Raw genomic sequence first — 24,752 nt, forward strand, 5'->3', positions numbered from 1 at the left:
CTCCTTGAAAAGATTAAGCTGGCCTCTCCAAACGGGCTCTGTTCGGCTATGCCTATCTCTGTAAGTAACCCGCTTGTGCTTTATTTAGATTCGGAAATTGTTGATGAGATCTCCACATATGAGGCGGATTTCTCTTCTACAACTGTTATTTTTCGTTTTAGGGGTTTCTGGCCCTCTCTTTCGGATTTGCATGCTTGGATTTCCAAATATTGGGAACCTATTTTTGGGTAAGGTTGTTGAATCTTCCTCTTCACTTTTGGCTGGATTCAGTACTAGAGGCTATGGGGGAAGCTTTTGGAGACTTCTTGTTGGTTGATTTGGGGTCAACCAATGTGTTTAGGACAACGTATGCTCACATTCTTGTGGAGATTGATGTCTCTAAAGGGCTCCTTGAAAAGATTAAGCTGGCCTCTCCAAATGGTTCTTGGATTCAGCTTCTTCATTATGAGGGAATTCCCTTTAGATGTAGGAAATATCATAAGACCAACCATCTCGTTGTGTGATGCTCCTCTGAAAAGGTTAGATCGAAGAAATCACCTTCTTAATGATTGGGGGTTTCGGATGATCACTACACAGTTCAGAAAGTATGCACAGATGTGGATGGGTTGGATAGCTCTTCTTAGAATGATCTTTCTTTGGTGGAGGATTCTCTTGCCGTCTCTGATGATTCCAATGTTGTTCCAACGGCAGTGACTCAGAATGATGTTGATGTCCCTTCTTCTATTGATTCGAATGTTGTCCCTTTGGCGGCTCTGATTCAAATTGGTGTTGTTGTCCCTTTTTCTGCTGTTGTTCAGAACATTGTTGTTGGTGCTGCTTCAATTGTTTTATCTCCTATTGCAAGGGTGTTGAGGGGTGGTTGTGAGGCCGAGTGCCTTGATTGGCAGAAGGCTACTGGGAAGGTGGAGGATGGATGAACATCAGTAAAAGGAAAAAAAGTCAAGTCCTCCTATCCTTTGTTAGACATGTCTTTACATTCTCAAACGACGGGGCCAAAATGTAAATCTTGATGGTCTGTATTGATTGAGGTTTCGGCTCCTTTCAAAACCCATTGCTCGCCTATTCTTTTAGAGGTTGTTTCTTTTTGTCGAGTTCTCTTGGCCTTCTATGGCTTGTTGTTTCTTTGTTGATTGTTGAGGTTCAGGACTTAATGTCTGTATCTTTTGTAATCTGATGGGTTTCAAGCACCCGTTAAAACCTATTTTACTCAATCAAAAACATTAGATTGGGCTTATTTTTAGTTCATTATTATCTCTATTATGTATTGTTTATGTTGTGCCACTCAGGATGCATGGTTTGGACCATCTCCATTGGGGAAACACTTGTCATGATTGTGTCACACACCCTCATAATCTCAGATAGAATTTTGAAATAAATAGAGGAAGATTTTTCTTCATTTTTTAAACAATCATCTAGGACACATCATTATCTAGTTATTTTTAGCAAGGATAGAGGAGGGAACCTCTACCATTGGCTTAACCAAGGACACCTCATTCAAGGAGAAATATGGTCCACTTGGTGGGGTTACACACATCTCTAGAGATTTTTCAAGATCAAGTTTGCCCTCACAAACCTTGGTTAGTCAATGGGTACTAGTGTTGAAGACATTTGAGCTTATTCAAAATGTTATTTGAACTACTTTGCCCCAACCAAAAACAACTAACCCCTCCATTATATTATTAGGATATTAAGTTTTAGGTGAGTTTTGGGGTTTGATTTATTGAGTTTTGGTGACCTCAGATCATGATATTAGAGAACTTTCTTAGAACCAAGGTTTTTAAACTTCTAGTCTTGTGTTTGGTCCAATGTAATGTAAGTGGGGCTTAATTATTCTTCTCTACAATCATGGGTGAGGGTAGACCTATAACCCATTATGATCCTTTGATTTGTGTGGGCTTTTTTTAATTCAAATTTCAAGTCAAAAAGTGATGGTATAGTCTTGTGGAGAGATATTATCTTCCCATCACATCAATTAGGAGATGGTTCATCATTTTGGATATATCAAATGATGTATATATTTGATCTTATTAGGGGATTTGAGTGGTTGGATGGTTGAGGTTAACAATTGAGTTATTAATAGATGAGTGATGAGGTTGATGAACAAATTAGTACTATTTAAATTTTAATAGTAGCGGAATAAACCTATTTGGGTTGTGCAAGAATTTTTCTTGGGATGTGTGGAAGGGTTACCAAGATGTCCTAATCATGAAGGGTTGGTCCTTTTACATGTTTTGATAATTGGATTCCTAATGGGCCACTTGGTACTTTCAAAATGAGATATAATGTCTTATTGAATGAGAAAGGAGTGCTAGAGCTTTTCGTTTCCTTGGTGATGAAAAAGTTAGATCTAATAAAGGTGGACGAACTAATATGATATATTGTGGTTATAGGATGGGCCTGATTGGGCTTCTTTAATTGAAGATAGGAATGATCTATGAGAAGGATTGGTATGGATGATTTGCATATTGATTTGGCATGATAACATGCAGGCACTCTTTGGTGCAAGCTCTTGATACAAGAATAATTATTTGCATGATATGAGGGATGATGGATGTTTTATATGGAGAGTGATTAGTGAACAGAGGGGATCTTCGAGTTGCACAAATAGGCCACACGGGAAGTGTCTTAAGTGATGGGTATCCTATTTGAATGATCTAATGGGTCTCATAGATTTGGCATTGATGACCAAACAATCAATGATACATGTGGATGTATAGGATTAGAAATTTGGTACAATTTTACTACTATGTATGCAATTTGTGGCTTTGAGTTATTTGCAAAGTCTTAGATAAAATCCGTGAGGGATGCTTTAGCTGTGAAGGTTTGATGATGAGGTATTGGTATATAAAGTGAAGGTTGCAAGGTTTCTCATGGGAGGTATTATGTCCTAAAATAATGTCCCAAACTTTATTTATAGTTTTATGTTTGGGAAAGTAAAGAAAGCCTCATCTATCGACTTAAGATGGTTAAAGTCTAACTATGAGAGTCGGAAAACTCTCCTAGTCTTTGGACTCAAGCTAAACCTAGGAGGGTGTTCTTGTAGGTCACCCAAAAATAGATTAATATATATCACTTCAAAAAATTAATCAACGCATCACTTGGAAACTATACCCAAATGTGTTCTTGACACTAAAATTTGTCACTATGTCAATAAATTATTATTTGCATTATTTTTTTGTCTCCATTATGGCACTGAATCAACTTGGTTGGTATTATATTTGTTTTTTATCTGATTCATAAGAGTTTCTCTTGCCTCCAAGTTTGCTCAAATTCTTGTTCCATATTATACTTTTTCCAAATGAAACTAACATTAAGCTAAAGGCTCCAATGCAACATTACAACTGTGTCACACTACTAGATTGACAGGAAAAAATTGCACAGCAAAATTATGTCACATTTATGAAAATAAATTAATTTTATTAAATAGCTACACGAACATCATGTTACATTGTATTCTTTGAAGAAGATTTTACATTTTGTTTATCTAATTTTTATGGTTCACACCAACCCAACTAAAAAGAAAGAACCAAAAGAGAGAAACTATACCAACATCCATAAATGTATAGAAGTAGGTCAATGGGGTTTCAAAACTGAAGTCAATTATTATATAGAACTACAATGAAGAATAACTGAATTTTTTAGCAACATGCAACAAAAACATAATGAGGTAGATTGCCTCAGACATCAAGACCTTTGCAAGGAATTATGGATTTCTCCTTTAGAAAAATTTCAGGAGCAAAGTGGTTTGTATTCATACAAGATTGCATTAATTACACAATCTCTATTGGAAATAAAAGAATATTAAATGGCAAGAAAATGAAGCCTTAACCCAGACCTTTCTTTTGAAGGACACTTTCCAAAGGGTGGTTGTATGGTGAATTCCATCTTTCATAACTCTGGAGTCTGATGCTGATTGAGTAATGCCTAATTTTTTTTAATCATACAAAATAAAAGCTGCAGGATTCCACATATGGAAGGGTAAGTCACAAAAATGGTTAAGCAGATCTGGATCCCCATCTTGGGGCAAAGTGGATGACGCCCAACTTGGGCAAGATACATCATACACATAGGAAAGAAAACAGAGAAAAGATAGTTCGTAAGGCTCAGGGATGAAATGCTAACCCATGGTTATTTGGAGGTTAAGCTGCACAGAAATTCTCCATCAAGTAAGATGCACAGAAAATGCGAATCTGAGAAACAGGCAAGTTACATAAGGGGTGAGTCCATTTGCAGAAAAAAAACATTTCACTATTAAAATTCAAAAGTTGTTCAGAATAAAATTCCCTGTAAATCCGTGTATGCTTGACTGTTTGAGACCAACGGTGATAATGTTTCTTAGGAAGCACTATTGAACTGTTTTAAGTTATAAAGCCTAAAAAGGAAATCATGTTAAAATACTAAATCTATTGGATATCACACATTACCTTCTTACGGTCATGAAGAATTTGTTAGGTTTGACATGCAAAAGCAGTCAGGCAGAGCAGAGCCCCTCCCATCAACTAAAGCTTTAGTATGAGTTTCCCATAAATATTCTGCTAATTTCTCCCCTTCAAGACCTTGCAAAATTGCTTCTGCAAATGCTTTCCTGTTGAGAAAAAGGGTCTTCGATTGTCCACTCAAAGCCCTCATTGCAGCTACCATCTTATCCATGTTCCCAAAGTAGGTACCAATATATGCCTCACTGTTGATGGATACATAATAGTCCAGTGCAGCTCTGCTATTTCCCCGCATTGACATCAGACTTGTTTTGTCCAGAAGAGAAGATTTGGTGTAACTGTTCCTGTAAATTGAAGTAAAATCCTCTGATTCCAATAGGCTTTCACCAGCAGCCAAATAAACAGTTGTGTTGGTGGGAATTCCGAGCGCTTGCAGAATAAAGGCTGTCTCTTTTGGAGTAAGAGGACATTTTCCTCTCTTCCTCCATGCTACTGCATCATCACCCGAGATGATTGTCCTGCCATTTCTAGCTGAGTTGATTGCATCCACAGAGCTGTGGGAAAGATCATTGTATTGGCATCTACTGTAAGCTATCATGTCGGGCTCAAATCTCATATGCAGAGACAGAATGGGTTGAGGTATTTTTTGCAGGAGTTCAGCTCCCAATTTCTGAATGGCAGGGACAAGTCGTAAAGCTTTAAAGCATACATGACAACGAGCTGCCTTGGCAAAAAATGGGTGTCTGTGAATTATCCATGGAGTCAGTCTATAGTTCAGATTTTACGAATCAAAGAACACTAGACTTAAGAACTATATATTCTTCAAATTGACTGTCTTCTAAGATTAGAAGATAAATTTCTTTTTGCCTCCTAATAGAAAAAAAATTCTATATATATCATAAAACTTTGTATTGACTTAAGGAAGAATTATACATATCATAAGTTGATCACTGTCCAGAAATTGCATAAAAGTGTATCATGACTATAAGTAGTATTTTCAAGATGCATTTATAATAAAAAGAATTGACTAGAGGACTGACTACAACAACAAAAAATACACTGGCGCTTGCTAGGTGGAAGTAGGGGAGAGGATCCATCAGTCGTGTGGACTAACTTCACACCCTCAAGCTCCTAAATGGTACAACAGATTTTCTTGGAAATTTAACCTCCATTGGCAAGCTAACTGATTAAAGCTATTGACTATGATGGGGGCCATTATGAATGAATGTAGAATCCGAATTACTCACTAGTGGATGGTGGTCATATAGTGGTGATTTTAAATGGTTAATTTGAAATTGTGCAGTAAGGGCCCCAATATTTATGCTCTATACTTATCAAAACAAAACTAGCAGAACCCCCATTTCCATGTGCCTCACTACTAACGCCACATTACCCCTCCACACAATAGCATGTAAATTGATCCCTCTCTTAGCCCCTGGGCTTGAAACAAAAATTAGTTATGGTTGGAAAAGTATTACCAGGCTTGGTATCTTGCACTAGGTTTGTTATTGACATTTATCTTTTTAACCTCAACCCAATTCACTCCATACTGCCACCCTCCCACTTCTTTCTCTACTGCATATTTTTCCAAAAACATTCTGGAGACACTTGAGATTGTTGACCACAACATAAGCCAAAGGTTTGTAAGGTTGCTGTCACCCACAACCTGCAACTCCATAACCAAAGGTTTGAAGAGTTGTTGTCACCCACCACCCCCAACTCCCATGTAGCTAGTGGTTATCTGTAACCTCTTTTTGCCTTCTTGTATTCTGATTCTGATACTTTGACAGTAATATTCTATATTTGATTGTTTCAATTTGCCATATATTCAATATTTATACATTGGCAGTGTATGCCTTCTTCTGGGATCGGGGATTTTTTAGGTATGCAACATTTGCAAGAGTCCTTTATATATTTCAGATTTTGTAAGGTTTTACTATGCGATGTTGTCTGTAGTAGTTTTGTAGAACCAATTTCCGAAGAATCTATGTTTCTTTTCAGTATGATGGTTTATATTCTGTGTTCTTCTGTGTAATTTTTTTTCAAATAGTGTTAGTATGCAGCCATAGATTTCCTAAATTTGCATTGTACACATTCATGGTTAATTTTTTGTGTCGATGGTTTAAGTATGCTATGCCCCTAACCCTATCATAAATCATTTTCAGCATATTTTATTTTATTGTCCTCATTGTGCAAGTTATTTTGTTACAGAGTATGCAGTTGATTCCACTCCCTGCCATATTGAATTTGTATAAATCTACGAAGTATGCTTTCTTCTGGGAATGAAGGTGGTGTAGCAGCATCTAAGGGTCCAGGTAATGGCATCAGCAAAAGGTATTAATTTTGTTGCAAACTTGGACAGTGTGTAGTTGTCTCCATTTATAGTTGAATGTTGGGTCCCTAGATGTGGAAATAATCCCGATTTCCTATTTTAATTTATTTTCCACATTAACTTGGGGCATTTTACTTGGTGGGAATCTTGGAAACCCCCCTCGTGACATTTGTGGACAGATTTAGAGCATCCCATGTCATAATAATCAAGGCACTAATTGTGACAGCTTATTATAGTTTTTAAGAGCATCTATGACAACATCTTCAAGGAGGAGTTACATCAGGCAACTTGTGTCAACCTCTAAGAGCTATGATGTGTCATCAATGGGAATTAATTCAAAGGTATCTTGGACCATAAGGTGCCCATCCACATTGTTTCTTATGGATCTTGATTACACCTTGGCTAATAGAAGAGTAACATGTGCCAAAATTGGAACCTTCTTGATTTGGGTGCCATTTTGGTAAAAAGATATAAAACCAATTGGGGAAAGGAAAAAGGTTTTAGCTTTCATAGTTTTTCTTGTAGAATCTCTGTCCAAAACAGACCTGGAAGACTCCATTTTACAAATCTCAGAGCTCAAAGGGATGGTGTATAGTGGGGTTACTAGTAGCCTAGTAGTAGCTGTGTGTTTATGTCTCCATTCTCGTGTAATAGTTGTTTCCATTTTTAATCTTCGGTGTCTTAGAGGTTTTGAGAAATCTGATTGTATGTGCCTTTTATTTTTCTTCTAATTTTGTATCAACAAAGTCACAATATATTAGAACTTCAGTGTCTTTGAAAGCCTGTAAAAATCCATTTCACACTAGAGTCCATCAGGACCAAAGTGTGAAAATTTTGTTGTAGCAAATTTTGCCACATTGTTAGCATATTGGAATACCATTAATATCATATTATTTATGTGTAAGACTTCATTGTAACCCTTTATTGATTACATTGTGAGTGCTTGTGACAAGAGCATGGTTGCCACAGTTGCTCCCTAACCTTGCCTAAATCAAATGGTACCAAAATAGGTAAAGATCTTGTGGGTGACTGTATGCCAATGGTGTCCTGTTCAAAAATAAGTAGGCAAAAGTTTGTGTATGTTTGTGTGAGTTCACTGTGGTCAGCATAGAAGGCAAGTGTGAGTGACCACATTGGCAAGAAGAGTAGAGATGTTCCAAGATCTCCAAAATGGAAATTTATAATATCAGTAGTAGAAACTAAGCATAGAAGGGGAAGGGATTCTGCATATGGTAGAGAAGTTAGTGAAGAGGAAAATAGGTTGGTAGATAGGAGTAGAGTAGAGGAGCAACCTGTGAATGATGGAGAAGACTGATGCCTTAGAAACCTTGCAAGAAAACAAAATGGATGTTCCAAATTTTTCAGACCTGGATCCTTGAAGAATTAATTGAGTGGATTAATGAACTTGAGTATTTTGAATATGAGGATATCCAAGATCCTCAAAGAGTTCAACTGGCACAAACAAATTTAAAGGGGCATGCAATCCTTTGGTGGAAAGAGGTGTAGAGTGAGAATCACTTTTGGAACTAAATAGCTTCCAAGCTAAAGGAGTCTTATCAGGACATTATCAGTTGGAACCAATGAAGAAACCCTAGAACCTGAGATAGAGGGAGATGAGAATCAAGGACTAAAATGAGTTGTTCTACAATTTGTTATCAAAACAAGTAATCCATCATGAGATAGATCAGGCTATGGTGGCAAGACGTGTGAATAAGTTGAGGTTCAATATCCAAGATGAGTTGAGCATGTTGAGGATTATAAAAGTCAAAGAAAATCCTATTAGTTTTCTTTTAAGGTAGAAGAAAAGCTCTCCAAGAAACAATCCAATAAAAGGAGAGGAGGATTCTAAAGAGGAAGCAATCAAGGGAATGTAGGTAGAGGTCACCAAAGGTCAAAAGGGGAAACTAGTGATTCCTAGGATCAAAACTATGAATAGAAAGGAAGCACTTCATTTCAAGAAAAGGTGGGTTATGGCACTAGTGGCAAAGGATTTACTAGAACCTGCTTCCATAGTCGCCAAATTGGACACTAGCTCTTGAATGCTGAAAGAGCCAAAGTGAGAGGTGTAGAGAGGAGGTGGGTATTCATCTTGTTGAAGAGAAAGAGGAATGTGTTGGTTAACCTACGCAAGCACCAAAAAAGGGGAAACTCTCATGATGAAAAGAGATTTGTTGAAACCAACAAAGGAGAGCAAAGAACCTATTTAAAGAAGTCTTTCAAGGAACATTTGCAAATCTAGAGGAAAATGTTGCAAAGTAAAGATCGATAACGGGATGACAAATAAGTAAGTTAAATGGAAATGACGAAAATGTTGTTTCTATAAAAATCAACTCACCCACACCCATATTGGGTTTCATGGCTATAAAAGGGGCAATATGCATTGGTAAACTATTGCCTTGTGAGTTTCAATATTGGATCCTTATGTGATGAGGTATGGCATGATGTCATGCAAATGGGTGTTTGTCGTGTCTTACTTACGAGGCCACAACAATTTGAATATAGAGGCTATTTATGATGGTGGGACTAATACCTGCACCCTTAAGAAGGATAGTACTAAGTATCACTTAAATCCAACGAGGGAATGAGACAATGGGTGTGCTCTAGAACCTAGGGTGATGTTAGTTAATGGAAAGGATTTCCTTGCTAAATTGGGTTCAAAAGACGTCAGTTTTGTATCTCATAGCTAAGAGTACATCTAAAATCTTGGAGGTGGATGGTGAGTTGCTAGAATTAAAGAGGCTACTTGGTGGTATTGAGAGGTTGTGCTCATCAAAGAGATGTTTCCATCACCATACTAACTGGATTGTAGGGGCTAATTTGTCTAGGAAGGCTACAAGTAGAATAACACCCCTAGTGAACAACGAGATGAATTGACAAATTCATGAATAGTGACGAATTTTTTGATTAAAGTTAGCTTGATTCTATATGTGGTCCTAGGCTCCTAGCTATATTAACATCCAAAAAAGGAGAATGACACATTTACATCTGTATTACTCAAGAACGCATCCCCAGCCTAAAACCCCAGTCCTCCTACTAGAAACATTTCTTGGACAAGGGATGGCTATGAGACATCCCCACCCATCCCCATTTTTCAAAAAATTGTAGGAAACATCCCAGAAACCTAGGGACGTTGCGAATTTTTTGGGGGGATAATCATACATCTTGGGGACAGTTGGGGATGCCTTAATTGTCCCTCAATCGTCTCCAACACAAACAACTGTCGCAAACACAAATGAGCGGCAACCACTTGAAAAAAAACATAAAATTCAATAAAAATGCTCATTCTTTGTTATTCTTATGCAGGTCCCTCCTCCCAAATTTGCCCTAAAATGCATTTTGTTTTGTTTTTGGCTCATTAGTTGTATTTCTCTCATAGCAACAAGTAGAGCAGCAGCAAAGAGAGTTTGAAGAAGCCATTGAGAGAAGGGGATCAGCAACAAGTACAAGTGATAGAAGGAAGAAAAAGAAAATTTCTTGCTTGAATCTTGGAAGAGGTAAGTTACATCCTTCCATTCTTTTGTTTTTCAATTATTTTCAAAGCTTGAAACTTGAAAAGCCTGTTTTTTTTTTGATTCTTGCATTGTTTCAGCATTTGTTAAATCTCACTGGAAATTAAAATGAATAGTAGTGAGGGCGGTAGTAGTGAGAATGAATTGGAAGTGGATGGTGAATTAAAGTTGAAATGTGTTGAGGGTAGTAGTGGGCACAACATAACTTGTTTAAGTGCCCTTCAACAATCACTAGTAAATATGCAAAGGGCCCTTTCAACAAGAGAAAACTTCTTCTCCTATATGTTAAACCGAGGGATCAAAAGCAACAAAATTCAAGGAGGGGTCAAAAGCAAAAAAAAATCAGGGGGGAGCAAGGTGTGGGATTGTCATTTTTGTTTGGATGACTTTAGGGGCAGCTACACAATAGTGAAGTCTCTTTTTCAGGTATTGCATGTGATAGAGTTATGGCTTGTCCAAATTTAATCATAGAGGACAAAAAAGAGTGCCATAGACTGCAAAAGGAAGCTGAATTGGGGAAACAAGGTTTGGCAATGTTGGCACGTTCTTTTGCAAGTGCACAATATGTCATCCAATATTGGTAGTAGTCCTATTAAGACATAAGGAAAGAGGAAGGCGAGTGGTGGTGAAAAGGGGGGAATAGTTGAAAGTATGTTTAATGCACAAGCACAAGAAGCCACAGAGACATCCATTGTCAAATTATTTTTTGCTCATGCTATCCCTATTAGAATATTGTAATATTTCTTTTATGTTCATCTTAGTATTTAGTTTTCAAATAACATAGAAACTTTCCTTTTAGCTTTTTAGAAAGTTTCCATTTCATCCTTTGTTATTCTCTATAAAAGGAGACCATGTCTCCATTTGTATTTACTCATTTACAAATTCTTTAAAAGAAAAATTCATAGCCATTTTTGTCCTCAAATTCATTCCAAGAGTTTTTCTATCACTTTTATGATAAAACGATTTTGCAAATTCATTAGCAAATTCAAAGATTTTTTTCTTAAAATCACGAGCCTAGTTGAGGGTTTTGATTGCAGGATTTCCTAGTTTGAGTAAAAGTTTGCAAATTTTGTGGGTCGCAGGTAGTTGCATTTGCATGTTGTGAGTTGCATACTACTTGCATGTAATGTCCCCACTCCTTAAGACAACTTTACGTATAGAAATTACTAGTAGCATAGACTATTAAAATTCAATTCTAATGATTTATATCTAGGACTGCCATTATTTCTAAACATCCTTAAGGATTCCCTCAATTAGGCCTCCTAACCCTCTGGGAGAATCCCCTATATTCCCTAGGAACGACCCTCGATTATTTGGCCTTTCTTCCTGAAACTACATTTCAAGTCGGGCTTCATAATCCTTTGTGAAGACCCCCTGTGTTCCTCGAAACGACCCTCGATTAGGTTGCCATCTCATGGAAAGGGATATCTTTAAGGCCTACAAGATTTGTCTATCAAATCCCCTACAATTTATATTATAATCAACTTTCATTTCTTATAAATATTCCAATAAAAAATATATTCTTATACTCTTCCTTTTATACCATAATTCTATTATTATTATTTATTTATATCTATATTATATTTGCAAGAAAAAATATTTATAAGCTAATCACATCCTAATGAATATTTATATTATATTTACAAGGTCAAACAAATACATATATCATCTTATCTATGAACTAAGTGACATGCCTCTAGTACCCATCAAAGTATCATCCTACTTACCTTTGCCCAATTGCAATGTGGGCCCTATCTGATCTTGAGTGACAAGTTCGTTTATATCAGCCCTCCTTATACATTACTTGATACACAACTCAAAGTAGACTATGGTGTGTAGGGTTTATTAACTCCCTGCTGGTCAATTCTCGTGTGACCGCTTGCCAAGCTCGATCTGCACTTTTCCCAATGTTATGGATTGTAGAAGCTGACCACCTATCTTTCTTAGTCTTTGCTTCTTTACTTAATGTGGTGCTATTCACGTGAGCTCATCTATTATTGTTTATCACCCTTGATCTTGATGTGTGTCCTTATTTTCTATCGTGGATGTTCCGCTCGTTTTCTGAGACTCTGCCCACTTACATGGCACGATCTTTTTGTGTTCTTCCGACTTCTTCGTAGTTATTTTTCCCATATACTTGAAACCCTGTGTGATGACATGCATTACCCTTTTTATATGTGGCAAGGGGTACAGGTCACGACCCATAAGTTTCAAACAAGCCATTTGTTTGCTAATTAATGTTTAACATGGGACATACGTTTATACATTTGATATTTTATTATTAGTATTATTATCATATTATTTATTAAGATCATTGTTTATTGTAGATAATAATACTATCTTGTATTGACTAACTTCACAATAGAATGGACTATTATTATATTTCAATATTAACAATACTTATTATAATTAGTAATTGGTTTATCACAATCCATAGAATTTACAAGTTTTAAATTATTAATATATGAAATGTTTTTATCAATTTGGGCTCATGATATTGCATATGCATTTTGTGAGTTGCATGTCGCTTGCATGTGTTTTTTTAATCACAGGAAGCTAAGTTACCGATGCGTCTAAGAAATGTCCATGTGCGGGTCCTGATGCTTCTGGATGTGTCGGTACCTTTGGTTGTTGCACTAGTGCTCTGTTGTAATAGTTAATAGCTTTTACCATCTATCAGCTCTTGCCATATTATCACAATTTGTCTCTTCTCACTTTTTAAGAGCGATCTTACTCTTTCATACAAGGTTATACTTTTAGTCGACCAATTCGTATCTGGTTTTATTTGTTGTTTTTAGTATATTTCATACTAGTAACACACGCAAAAAAAGAATGTCATAAGAAATTTCAAAAAATCGATTGCCATCGGCAGTTGCAACTTAAAATTGTAGACAATTTCCAAACTGTCAATTTGAGCAAGCCCTATTATTATGGAACGGTTTATATATATATATATATATATATATATAGAGAGAGAGAGAGAGAGAGAGAGAGAGAGAGAGAGAGAGAGAGAGAGATGCGCACCCAAATGCATCCAAAATTTCTATTAAAAAAAAAAAGAAAAATTATGCATCTGTGCATCAGAAACCCGCACCCGCACCTGCATCAGAATCAAAACCAGAATGGGTAACTTAGACAAGATATATGGTGTTTTGCTGCATGAAGGTTTTGATGAGGGGTTTTATAAATCTTTTCCCTTAACAAATTATTGGTGGGTTTATAATTGTCTTGAAAAAAAAATTATTGGTGGGTTTTCATAATTTTTTTCCCATAAAAAATTTAAGGATGTTCATAAATTTTTCTAGTAAAAAAATTGTAGGAGGCAATTATAATTTTGTCCTTAAAAAATTATGTTTGGTTTTTCGATTGTCCTCAAAATCATTTTTGGGTTCTATAATCCACAAAGTTGCATAGGATTCCTTTGTGGTCTTTTAACATTTTTCCTGGACAGACAATTATTTTGTAATCATGGGTTTGGTGATTTTTTCCTTCAAAATATGTCATTTTGCAATCTATTTTGAGGTGTTGTGCTCATGGGCAAAAGTTTGGAGGGTTTAACGATTTTTCCTCAAAATCATGGCAATCATTCTCAATGTGTGTTTTTGGCTACAAGGAGGGACAACCCTATTATACCACATCAAGTTGGACATTTTGTGATGAATTCTAGTTAGAAGTTTTCCAAATTTTTGGGAAAGTTAGTAGAAAACTCATCTCAGTGGCAAGCTCATGTCTCTGGTTGCAGAGAATTCTAAAAAAGGGGCCAGCTTTCTTTGTTTTTTCTAGATGGATTTTAGCTACGCTTGGTAATTGACATTTTGCAAATCTAGTGAGGGTCTCAAGAGGAGCAAAATGTTCTAAAGGATTTATGACTGCAAGATATGTACAATCTTCTATAGGGTAGTTAAAAGATGACCATTAAGGGAGGATAATAGAATATATTAATGTTACTTCAATGGTCATCTTAGTCAGTATTTAGTTTTTAGATAACATAAAAGCTTTTTCGTACGCTTTCTAGAAAAGTTCTATTTTGTTCTTAGTTATTCTCTATATAAGGAAACTACGTCTCCATTTGTAATTACTCGTTTATGAATAATATGTTTCAAACAAATGGTGAAAGATATAGCCACTATGGATCACTCATTCATACAACTTGGCGATCATAGGTCATGAACTACCCTATCAGACAAAGAGTACTCTAACATTAATGTGTTTTTGAAGGATATGAGATGCACTAGAGTGAGCATAGGCTGCTCTATTGTGATGGATGGGTGGATTGATATTAGACATCAACTACTCATCAATATCATTGTCACATCCCCTATTGGTTCTTATTTATTGAAAGTTGTGGATTGTTTAGGGAAAAGTAAGGATCGAAAGTTCCAGTTTAACATTTTGAGAGATACCATAGAGGAGATTGGGCTCGCTAAGGTTGTACAAGTGATCATAGATTCAGCACATGTATGCAAATTAGTTAGTTTGATGGTGGAGGGTGCCTACAAGAACATTTTTTGGACCCTTTGTTGCATTAATGCATTGAAAAATGCATTAGAAGACACAAGGAAGATATGATGCAAAAGCATCTTGGGTGTAAAGGCAATCTTGCATCACCCAAAAATATTTCTATTTCATCTTTTCAATAAGGGCTATCTCAGTGCAATGTTACTATTTCTAGAATCTTACTATTTTTAGTAAGTTGGTAATTTGAGCTCAGAATGTTCTGATTTCATCTCGAGAGGTTCATTTTAGATATATTAGCTTGCCAGTAAAGTTTTTGTACCATCTTAAATTGGAAGCACCTCAATTTTATGATGGTCTAGCACTCATTTAATGTGATTTCATCATTTATTTGCATTTCTCCCCGTTCTTTTCATTTCTTTTCATCCCTCCTAGATGGAATAAAGGTAGGATTTAATGATTTTCCTTGGTATTCCTATATCATGGCATAAAACTTGCGGTAGGATCTATCCACTTGGGTCCTCCCTTGCGTTCCTCCAATCACTTGGAATCTATTTTTCGCATCGAAATGGACTTTTCTCAAAAATTGCACCTAATTGAAGACCATGACCTGTTTTGGATCCTAAGAAATTCCCAAAGGTTTTAGGACCTGGTTACCAAGGACGTAGTGTCCTTGCTCGGGACCTATTTTGGGTCCTCTTCTCGAGTCTTGAGTTCGAGTTAATCCGAGGTGCAAAACTTTAAGTTTGGTCGGCTTGCAAGAGAAAGTTTATTCCGAGCCTTTTATAAACCCATCCATTTGCCTCATTTTGCACCATGCATCCACAATCAACATTCATGATCTTCCTTCATACTTCAAGATCCTTTGTTGCATCTTCTATATTAATCCTTCCATCCATTCCTAAGACGAATATCAAGCACACTCATTCGTGAAAATCTACTTCTACTACTTGCTAGCATTCTCTAGTTTTTATCTCAATTCAAGGTTAATTCCCAAACTAGGGTTTGACCAAGGCAAACCCCTCATCAACAAAACAAAACCCTTTTCCTTGCAGGTTGTGGATCTCGAAAAGAAGAATAGGTTGTGGATTCAGATATCCTTTTCGCCAAACCTCAAAAATCTAAAATCCATTTCACATTCAGAGATTGTTGAACAGGGTCGCATTTCATCTTTGCTTCAGAAAGTTGACCATGCTGCTTAACGTTGACCTTGCTTGAGAAAGTTGACCATGCTAGACAGCCAAACGATTTCTAGGCTTTATAGATCTTGTCGTTTCCAGGCAAAATTGTGGGAATTGACAATTTTGGAGATTGTTTGACAACACGTTTTTAAGTTTGTATTTTGCAAGGTATATCAAACTTCCTCCTCCATTTCAATACACATTTCCATATACATTCCTCTCTTTTCTGATTTGTATTGCATATCTACATGTTTAAAACCCTCTTAAGGTGGAGGTGAGGGAAAAGTAAGTCCAAACGATTCACCCTTTTGCATTAGGTTACGAATTGACACTTCCTTGTGTGTTAATTAAGCCTACATTAAGAGGTGAGTCTTGGTCTTCCCCCTTCATTTTGTCGTTTAGGGTGGTGTTATGCCTGCATACCAATCCCTAATTTTTGTGAGCAAAAAGTTGGGTCCCCTCTTTTCGCTTTTGAGTTGCCTATTTTGAGGCCTCCTTTACTTGCATTTGGGTTTCAGTTCTCGGGAATCCTCTTCCCTTGTCCGGGAAGTGGGCCCCTCTTGTGTTGTTGGCGAAGAGATTTCTATCACCTGGCCGTGTGAAGGATAAATTAAAGAATGTCAGACTTCAAGATCTACGATTTTCTCTCTTGTGTTTCTCAATCTAGTGGGAGGAAATTCTAGGGTTCCTTAGGAGGGCACGCGCCAAAACCTCACTCAAAAAGGTAAAGAGTAATTAATACCCCCTAAATGCAATAATTATTGGGCTTTTAAGATGGTAAAAAAACTCATTTTTCTTTTACTTTGCAATCAATTGTGCTCTGCAAGCAACTCTCAACAGATTTCGTGTTTTCAAGATGCTACGATATCCTTGTTCGTCTGGTTCATTTGCTTTGGCATAGTGAGCATTGTGGGTGGTGTGAGCATTTGCGTTGCATGCTCAGTATTGGTGTTTCTTTCTTTCAAGTTGGTGGTCTTTTTTGCTCGTTGTTGGGGCTTTTTGTTTTCCTTCTTTGCTTTGTTCCTCTAGTGCAATTGTGTAGTTTTGTGTTTTTGTGTCTTTTGGGTGTCGTATGTTGTCGTCCTGCCAAAGCTTGGCTTTCTTTTTCCCTTGCTTTCATTTTGCAGGAAGGTGGATGAAATTACCCCCTTCTAGAGATTAGCCAGGGTACTGCTTCCTGGCTCTTTGCAACTTAAAGCATGCGCGCGGTTAGTTGTCTGTAAAAGGGTAATTTCTCTTACCTAGTGGGTTGTTTCTTTTTGCTCTATTGTAGAGTGCCTTTCGATGGTGAAAGGCTTGCCTCGCACTAGTTTTTGGCTTGTTTCGTTTGTTTTGTTTCAAGGTGTGTTTTCGTACATCCTTGTCGGTTCTTTGGGTCGTTCGGCTCTATTCGCGGTGAAGTCTACGCAACTAAATGTTTTACCCCTATTATAATACTTGAAATTGTATACGTGGTCTCCTTGTAACCTTGCCGATATAGTTGTCACCTTAAGGGTTAAATTTTGCCAGAATTGGGGAGAATTGTTTGGGATTCCCTTTGTGTGGGCCTTGGCTCTGGAAGAGAAGTGGTGGTCTAGCGGCATTGTGTTGGCAGTGCCCCTAAATGGTTCCATGTTATTGGCGAGGGATGGGTTTATTTTTCCATTCCACCAGTCCTAGTAACCACTCCGCCTCTAGTGGGGCATCTCATAGCACCACTTCAAATATGATGCTTGTTTGAATTTAAATGGTTGTCATGTCACATCCTTTCAAGCAGCCCACAGAAATTGTGTCATGGTTTCAACGTGTCACACATGTGGGCATTAAATGCTTATCTTTCTCTGTTGATTGTACAGACTAGCATTGTGATTTGTATCATCAGATTTCCTTTTTCGGCGATGCGTGATTGGGATTCTGGTTAAAGGAAGGTTTTAACTAAGTAGGATTCATCTTCTAATGATCGATTACAATGTTACAGGTCCTTGGATTTGTGCAACTGCTTCTTTTGTCCATTTTCTAGAGGTAATTCTCTAATGAGGTATGACTTCCCGGATCCCATATCTTACTAAGTTTCGTAAAATTAGGTCTCAAGGTTTTAGGCCTTCCTCATAACTATCAACGAAGGGGAAAGGGTGGCCTAGAACCTGAGGAAAGGAAACCCACGCTTAATTAGTTGATTTCCTTATTTATTGGGTTACTTAGAGATGAGTTACTAATTCATGCCCAGTGCTTGCAGGGAAAACAATGGTTCCATCATCTAGCGAGTCCATGGGTATTTGCGACGTGGGTTCTTCCTCATCCAAAAGGAACAAGGTGGACAAAGAATTTGAGAAGCTACCATTGGTTCTCAAGTATCGAGATGACACGGGTTTGTGCCCTGCCAAAATAGACACCTCTCTTAAGTATATCACAGATATGGATGTTGGTGAATGGAAGGATTCCCAAATGCTCCATGACGACCTCCTAGAGACAAAGAGACAAGGAGATCCGATGGCCCTATTGATCATTGCTAGCGGTATTGTACAGGCCGGATTCTTCCCTTATGATGTCCATTGTCCAGAAATGATGATAGTGTATACACAATGGTATGATCAAGAAAGGTGCATGGTTACCCGTGTTTTGGGTGATCCTTTCGTGGCCGTTGATAAGGCAGCGATGACCCAGTACTTCCAATGTGTGGACCTCCCCGTCACCCAAGCTCCAAATGGTAATGAACCAATAAAGCCATTTGCAGCTCTTGAGAGCAAGGTCCAAGTACTAATTAATGGGAGTTGGCTGAAGAAGCCCATGGAGGAAAGTAGAAAGATATCCATCTCCCTCCTCCGGGCAGATTTTATTGAACCAATACAGTTTTGTATTTGTTGCCTGTGTAGGATTTTCCAGGAACCTCATGCCAATGAGTTTGCCCCTTGGATGTACTATTTCATTGCAGGCATTACTATGGAAGCCATTTAGTTCGACTGGGCTAAGCTAGTTCCACACACCATTAGAGGCAAGCTGAAGACATTGCAGTAATATTTGCCTCAACCGGGAGATCAGTTGAAAGGGGAGAAAATGTTCATGATGACCTCCTACCTGGTGCGGCTAACTGCTCGATACACGTCAGGGCTTTTCAAGCTTGATTAAGTATGGAATAATGACAATAACTCCGAGTGCAGACAGTCAGCCTTCATGGGGGTATTACCCACAATTTCCTTTTGATGAATGCTTTAAGCACTATACACGGGTAAACGATTGTTTCGTCACTGATAGGACTCTTTTGTTGTCAGAAGACATCGGATGTCGCATCTCCGATGCTGCCAAGAGATTAGTAGAGTGGGGCGCTTATTTCACTCAGTACCAGAATGCACGTATATCCGGGAGGCATGGTTCAGTGGGCAGCCATTTATGCTTCCCCAGATCTATACTGACTGAGTAATTTTGTTAGAGTTTTGTAGACAGGTGTTGGAGTTCTGCCAGGCCTGTGCAGTGAAGAAGGTGATGAACATTGTCATTAATGTCAAATTTGTGCATTGATTTCAGGTCATTGATGTTTAAAGACAGATGCTTAAGCTAGCTAGTGTGAAGATATTAGACTTCATGCAACATAATTCTGAATATAAAATGGTTGATATCATAGAGAAAGAATATTATATTCAATGATATATTTCACTAAGTGCACATCTCTGCCAAGGAGCTATTATATCTAAGATAGATTAAGGTTCTATTTCTCTATCACATTTCATAGTGGATGAGATATGCAGCCGGATGGTGAAGATATGAAAAATGCCATGTCATAAAAACATATAAGCAGAAAGCACACAGAAAACAAGATGGTACCTCAGCAGCAGTGTACATATGGCATATGATATTTAAATCAAATCTATACAAAGATGGAATAAGAATTCATTTCAGATTAAGCAGCAACAGCATATTTAATAAAAGAATCAATGATTCATCATTGTTCATTCTAAATTCAGTAAGCAGCAAGTAATCAAACCAATCACGTCAATGTTTTATGGAGAGTGATGCTTTTAGACCAAAAGCATCATGCTAATGTTTTTGAAAGGTTATTTATACGATAAAATCATATCAATTTGAACAAGAGTCACGATGAGGTTCTGAGCAGTTTGATACCATGTATCAGTCATGAGCATGTTCGAAGGTTGCAGAGCATCATCAGTATTTTGCATCATACTATATTAAAAATGTGTATATGAAATTAAAGCAGCAAAAGACCCAGTCACAAAAGCAATGAGTATAGACCATCGTGTGGAGTCATGACCCCAAGGATGAAGCCTATTCAGGTAGATCTTGAGGAAGAGGAAGTAGAAGATGAGGGACCTCACTTGATCACTAGAAGGAAGAAGCAGAAGAGTAAGGGCCTGAAGGGCAACGTAGCTACTCGTTCACCAGAAGATAGTTCCGAGCAGCTGGTGGAGATTGAAGCAGATTCTCCTACCACTAGACACCCTGACATCACGGACTTGGACGACGCGTCACAGACGGACATCCAATCTGCCCGAAGGGGCTGACCTTGCTCAAGGAATTGATGAAGTGGACCAAGGGGCTGCAGCAGCGCAGGCCGCCTTAGAAGATGAAAGGAAAAGGGAGGCTGACTTGCGCCTACAGGAAGAAGAAAAGCAGATGGAGGTCGGCTTGTGCCTCCAAGAAGAAAATAAGAAAGATGAGGAGAAGAGGGAGGTTGAGTTGCGCCTCCAAAGACAAAAGGAACAGGAAAAGGAAGACCTATGATTGTACTTGGAAGGGAGACATCATCGTATAGAGGAACAACACAGGCAGGCTGGAGAGGAAGCCCGTGAAACCCAGTCAGTAGACGCTAGCCTACTAGTTGCAGAGGCAAGTGAGACACAAGTTGAAAAGGTGTCTTAAGTCCCAGCACACCTAGAGAATGAAGGAGATGCTCCCTCAGAGGTGATTAGACTAGTGAGCGATCAACCTAAGGAAACAAGGGCAACAATTGTAAAAGAGGCCTCGCCTACGATGGTACCAAGTACAGGAAGACTTCGCAAGTAGCACCGGTGGCCCCGAGAAAATCGGTTGCAATTGATGCACTCAGAATTGTCAAGCTAGAACCTCTAGATTGGCTAGGGGATGAGTGACTAAGAAACAGGTAGGTCCACCACTCGTTGTATCATTAAAAGATGTGGTGGATGCATGTACCTCCAAGCTGGTGAACCAAAAAAGAAAGCTCAGAGTCTGTATAGAATAAAAGATGAACCCAGAGAGAGTGTGTCAGCTATCTAGGTTGTCCTGCCAAAAGATCGTAATGAGAACATCCAACTTGAGGAATATAGAATAACAAGTATACCCCTGGGACACTGAACACCACACCCCGATTACCGAGTTATCTAATCTTGAGCGCGTCAAAGTCAATGTCTAGGATAGGTATAATAAAATTGGCCAAAAACTAAGAGAGCTAAAGATGGAGATCAAAAGTTACAAGCCCTTGTTGGCTGAGTTGGTTTCGCCAATTGTGGTCGCATCTCCAGCCTCCTCTTCTTCACAAGCGGATGCTCTAATACCACTTGAGGAGCTTACAAGGCTAAGGACAATGAAGGAGAAGGCTTTGCCAGTGGATGGTTGGATCTCCGTGCAGATGAAAGGAATAAGGGAGGCTTTGGCCTCCTCCTTGCCAACATCTTTCAAAGGGGTAGAATTGGGATCAAAAGCAGGTGATACCCTAGTCAATTGGGGGAATGACGAGCAGGAACTGGTACAGCTAAGGGAGGCCCTTGGAGATGTGTTATGAGTAGGGGATGAGGTTATAGAAGACTTAGATATATTGACTAAGCATGACCCTCCATTCTTCCATTTTTGCTACCAATTGATTGGATACTAGATCAAGACAATAAAGCCCCAGTTGGCCGCATTATGTCCCAAGAACGCAGACCTCCATTACTGGCTGGAGGGTTATTCAAAATTTGTAAAGGTAATTGTAGGGTTTGACTCATGGGATGAGAAGGGATATGCCCCTATGGGCTCCCCGCTTGCCAAATTCAACGAGCACGTGGAAGAGATAATTTTGGGGTTTGGGAGTTTTAGTAACAAGTCCATGAATGCCTTAAGATTGTACTTAGCTCCCGTGATGCTCATGAAGAAGTGAGATGCGTAGAGGCCGCCATCGAGGATGTAAAGTTCCAGTTGGAGGAATTTGGAATCTGGCTCCATTGTGTGAAGAACCTCGATCAAAGCTCAATTTCTGAATTTATTGAAGCATTCCAGAGGGTCCACAAAAGGGTCAATTGACGGGATTCCTCTTCCCATCATCCAAAGTATGATACAAAGACTTTGGGTAACAAGTAAATCCATAACCTCAAGCCTGAGGATAAAGAGATCTCCTTTTTGTTGTATTTGTTGTTTATAGAGGTGCGTAAGGAACTCCTTTTTACGGCCAATCATTTTATCACCACTTGGCACTGTCAAAAGTACGAATAGCTACTCAACTAAATAAATATGCTAACAGAGAATTCCTGTGCTTTCCTTTTCTCGAAGTAGACGCACAACGTTAACATTTCCAATTCTCGAGAGGCAGAATGTGGCAGAAGTAATGGCCAAGTGGGATGGAAGTAGATTTAGGAGTCAACAAGTCTGCGTGTAAGTGTCACCTCGAGATGAAAGAAATATTTGATTCCGTTTCTTCCCCCCACTCTTTCTTCCTCTCCTTTTGTCTTTGTAATGATGTATATACCGCAGGTAGTCACTGTGTGCTAAGAAATTAAATAGGGTAAACAGATAAGGGTGTTTCTTTCAAGAAACAACTCTAGATATTCTGTATATCAAATCTTTGTATATATTTGTACAGTTGTAATATTTATGTATAAATTTGTAGTTTGAAGAGTCTTAGAGGGGTCGGTCAAAGCATTAATTTTTCCTTCCAATGTCCATTATTGCATCTCTTTGACAACCATACACATTGTAGTACCATTTTGAGAGAATTAATAGAATTTGGCTTCCTAGAAGTGTTCTCTTTGTTTTACCCAATACTTGTTGGTATTTATAAACTGTTTTTTGAGTAGAAGAATCTTGGAGTGCTTGCTACGGAATTCATTTATCTTTGAAAACAATGAGATCTTTCTATTTTATTGCTACTATCTTCCTTCACTTGGATAAAATTAAATGATTTTGTTTACTTTGGTACTAGTTCATTTGCAGCACTTGTATGTGTTAGACTGATTGATCAAGCATGTATCTAAGTTATCCTACCATTCAAGCATGTATTGTTGATAATAATAGCGCAAATGTAGACTATAGGTAGATTAGATTTGTAAATTTGTAGGCTCTTTTATTTATGTTATTTACATTCCTTGCATCCACTAGTTCTGCCCAAGATATTTGCCCAACCCAATCCAAGTGATCCATTGCTTAACCAAGACACAGGGAAACGATGAAGCTTCAACCCGCCTTATTATAAATCAGTCACCTCCTCATCCAATTTTGCCTATTCTTGCACGACCAAGACCCTGTCTACACAGAACTTGGGAGTGGAAAGTTTTTGCTTCCCATTTTTTCAAGCGATATTGGCCGAACATTCCAGTCTGGTGACAATTGTTACTCTGTTGGCAGGACGCGAAACAAAGTCCCATCAACGGGTGGTTGATTCCATTTCCCCCCTGCACATTCTTGATGAACCCGACGTGTCTCTTTTTTACTTTGGAGTTAGATCCCTTGATCTCCCTTATTTTGTATTGGTTTCACCTATGCCTTCTTGGTAAATCTAACGTGTCTCCTCTTTTTGACTTTGGAATTAGATCCCTTGATCTCCCTTATTTTGTATCAATTTCACCTACACATGCTTGGTGACCTCTACTCGTTGCCCCTGTTGATTTTGAGTTAGATTGTTGCTCTTAGATAGCTTACATTTTGCATTATGAAGATCTTTTGGTGTATTGCTATCTTTCTCAATATTCTCTTCCATGCATCTCTTTATAGTACTTATGAGAGTTTCTTGCATTTCATAGCGTTTATGTCTCTTCATGTTTTCTTTGCTTATGCTATTATAAGATTAACAGACACACATTTCCTTCTTTCAAATTAATGGTTAGGTTGTTATGTGGTTGGCTTATTTCTTCTTTGGATTATGTGAGAACCTTAGTTGATAATCCTCTTAACCCTCCTAATCCTCCTAACCCTCTTCCTCATTTTCCTCTTTCATCGCCTAGCACTTCTCAAACATATGATCAAGCTCAAACCATAATTCATGATGAGGATTTTAAAGAGTTCTTTGATGAACCTTCTCTTCCTCCTCCTATTCATGATGATCTTAAGAGGAAGTGAAAGTTCACTTTTTCTCCTCCTATTATTCCACCTTACACTACTTCTGCTCATGATTACGGTGACAAATCTCCTGTTATTGAAGCTTTGCAAGATACATATTGTCATATACCACAAGATAGCACATGGTTGCTAAACAAGGTTACAAATACTTAGGACTTGGTATTAATGAACATGGTATTAAATATCTTGTTCATATTAGTCCTAAGGTAAATAAACATGGTATAGGCTTTTCTCATTCTAAAGTAGCCTCCTCTTCATATTCTATTACCTACTCCTGATCTTGATTATTTGTATACTCGTCAAAATGTAGCTATAAAGGTGTATATTGAATTAATTGTTGTTGAACTGAAAAAAAATCTTGTTCCTCTTGAGGATGTTATTTCTAAATTTTCATGTCCCTTTCACTATGATGATTCTCATATCATTTTTCGTTTGTATGTGAAGGAGAAAGCCTCTTTGGGAATTATCCCTTATACGCAAGAGGTGTTACAACTTCATAATTTCACATAGCCTTTCCTTCTCACCAATTGGATGGGTTCCCCATTACATCGCATAACAATCATTTGGAATGGCCCAATAGCTT

At 38.0% G+C, this 24,752-nt stretch overlaps 1 protein-coding gene across 6 annotated transcripts in view; it reads right to left on the minus strand.

Moving 5' to 3' along the window:
- Positions 1 to 3,577: 3,577 nt before the first annotated feature.
- The window catches only part of LOC149558312 (O-fucosyltransferase family protein), an 83,957-nt gene continuing 62,782 nt past the window's right edge, over positions 3,578 to 24,752 (minus strand). For 3 of the 6 annotated variants that reach the window (XR_016365012.1, XR_016365011.1, XR_016365013.1), the window contains 3 exons: positions 4,425 to 5,179; positions 4,123 to 4,190; positions 3,578 to 3,954 (listed from right to left, as the gene is read on the minus strand). Coding sequence is in view for 3 of the 6 variants with exons in the window: in XM_089832578.1 (XP_089688704.1) it covers positions 4,435 to 5,179 (745 nt within the window). In the remaining 3 variants the exon portion in view is untranslated. Of the gene's footprint in view, positions 4,191 to 4,424; positions 5,180 to 24,752 lie in introns of all 6 variants that reach the window. The other 3 variants (XM_089832578.1, XM_089832580.1, XM_089832579.1) reach the window with 1 other exon arrangement.

The sequence above is a fragment of the Cupressus sempervirens genome, chromosome 5 (assembly GCF_028749045.1).
Source record: "Cupressus sempervirens isolate cs-2001-9-10 chromosome 5, ASM2874904v1, whole genome shotgun sequence".
Lineage (NCBI taxonomy): Eukaryota > Viridiplantae > Streptophyta > Pinopsida > Cupressales > Cupressaceae > Cupressus > Cupressus sempervirens.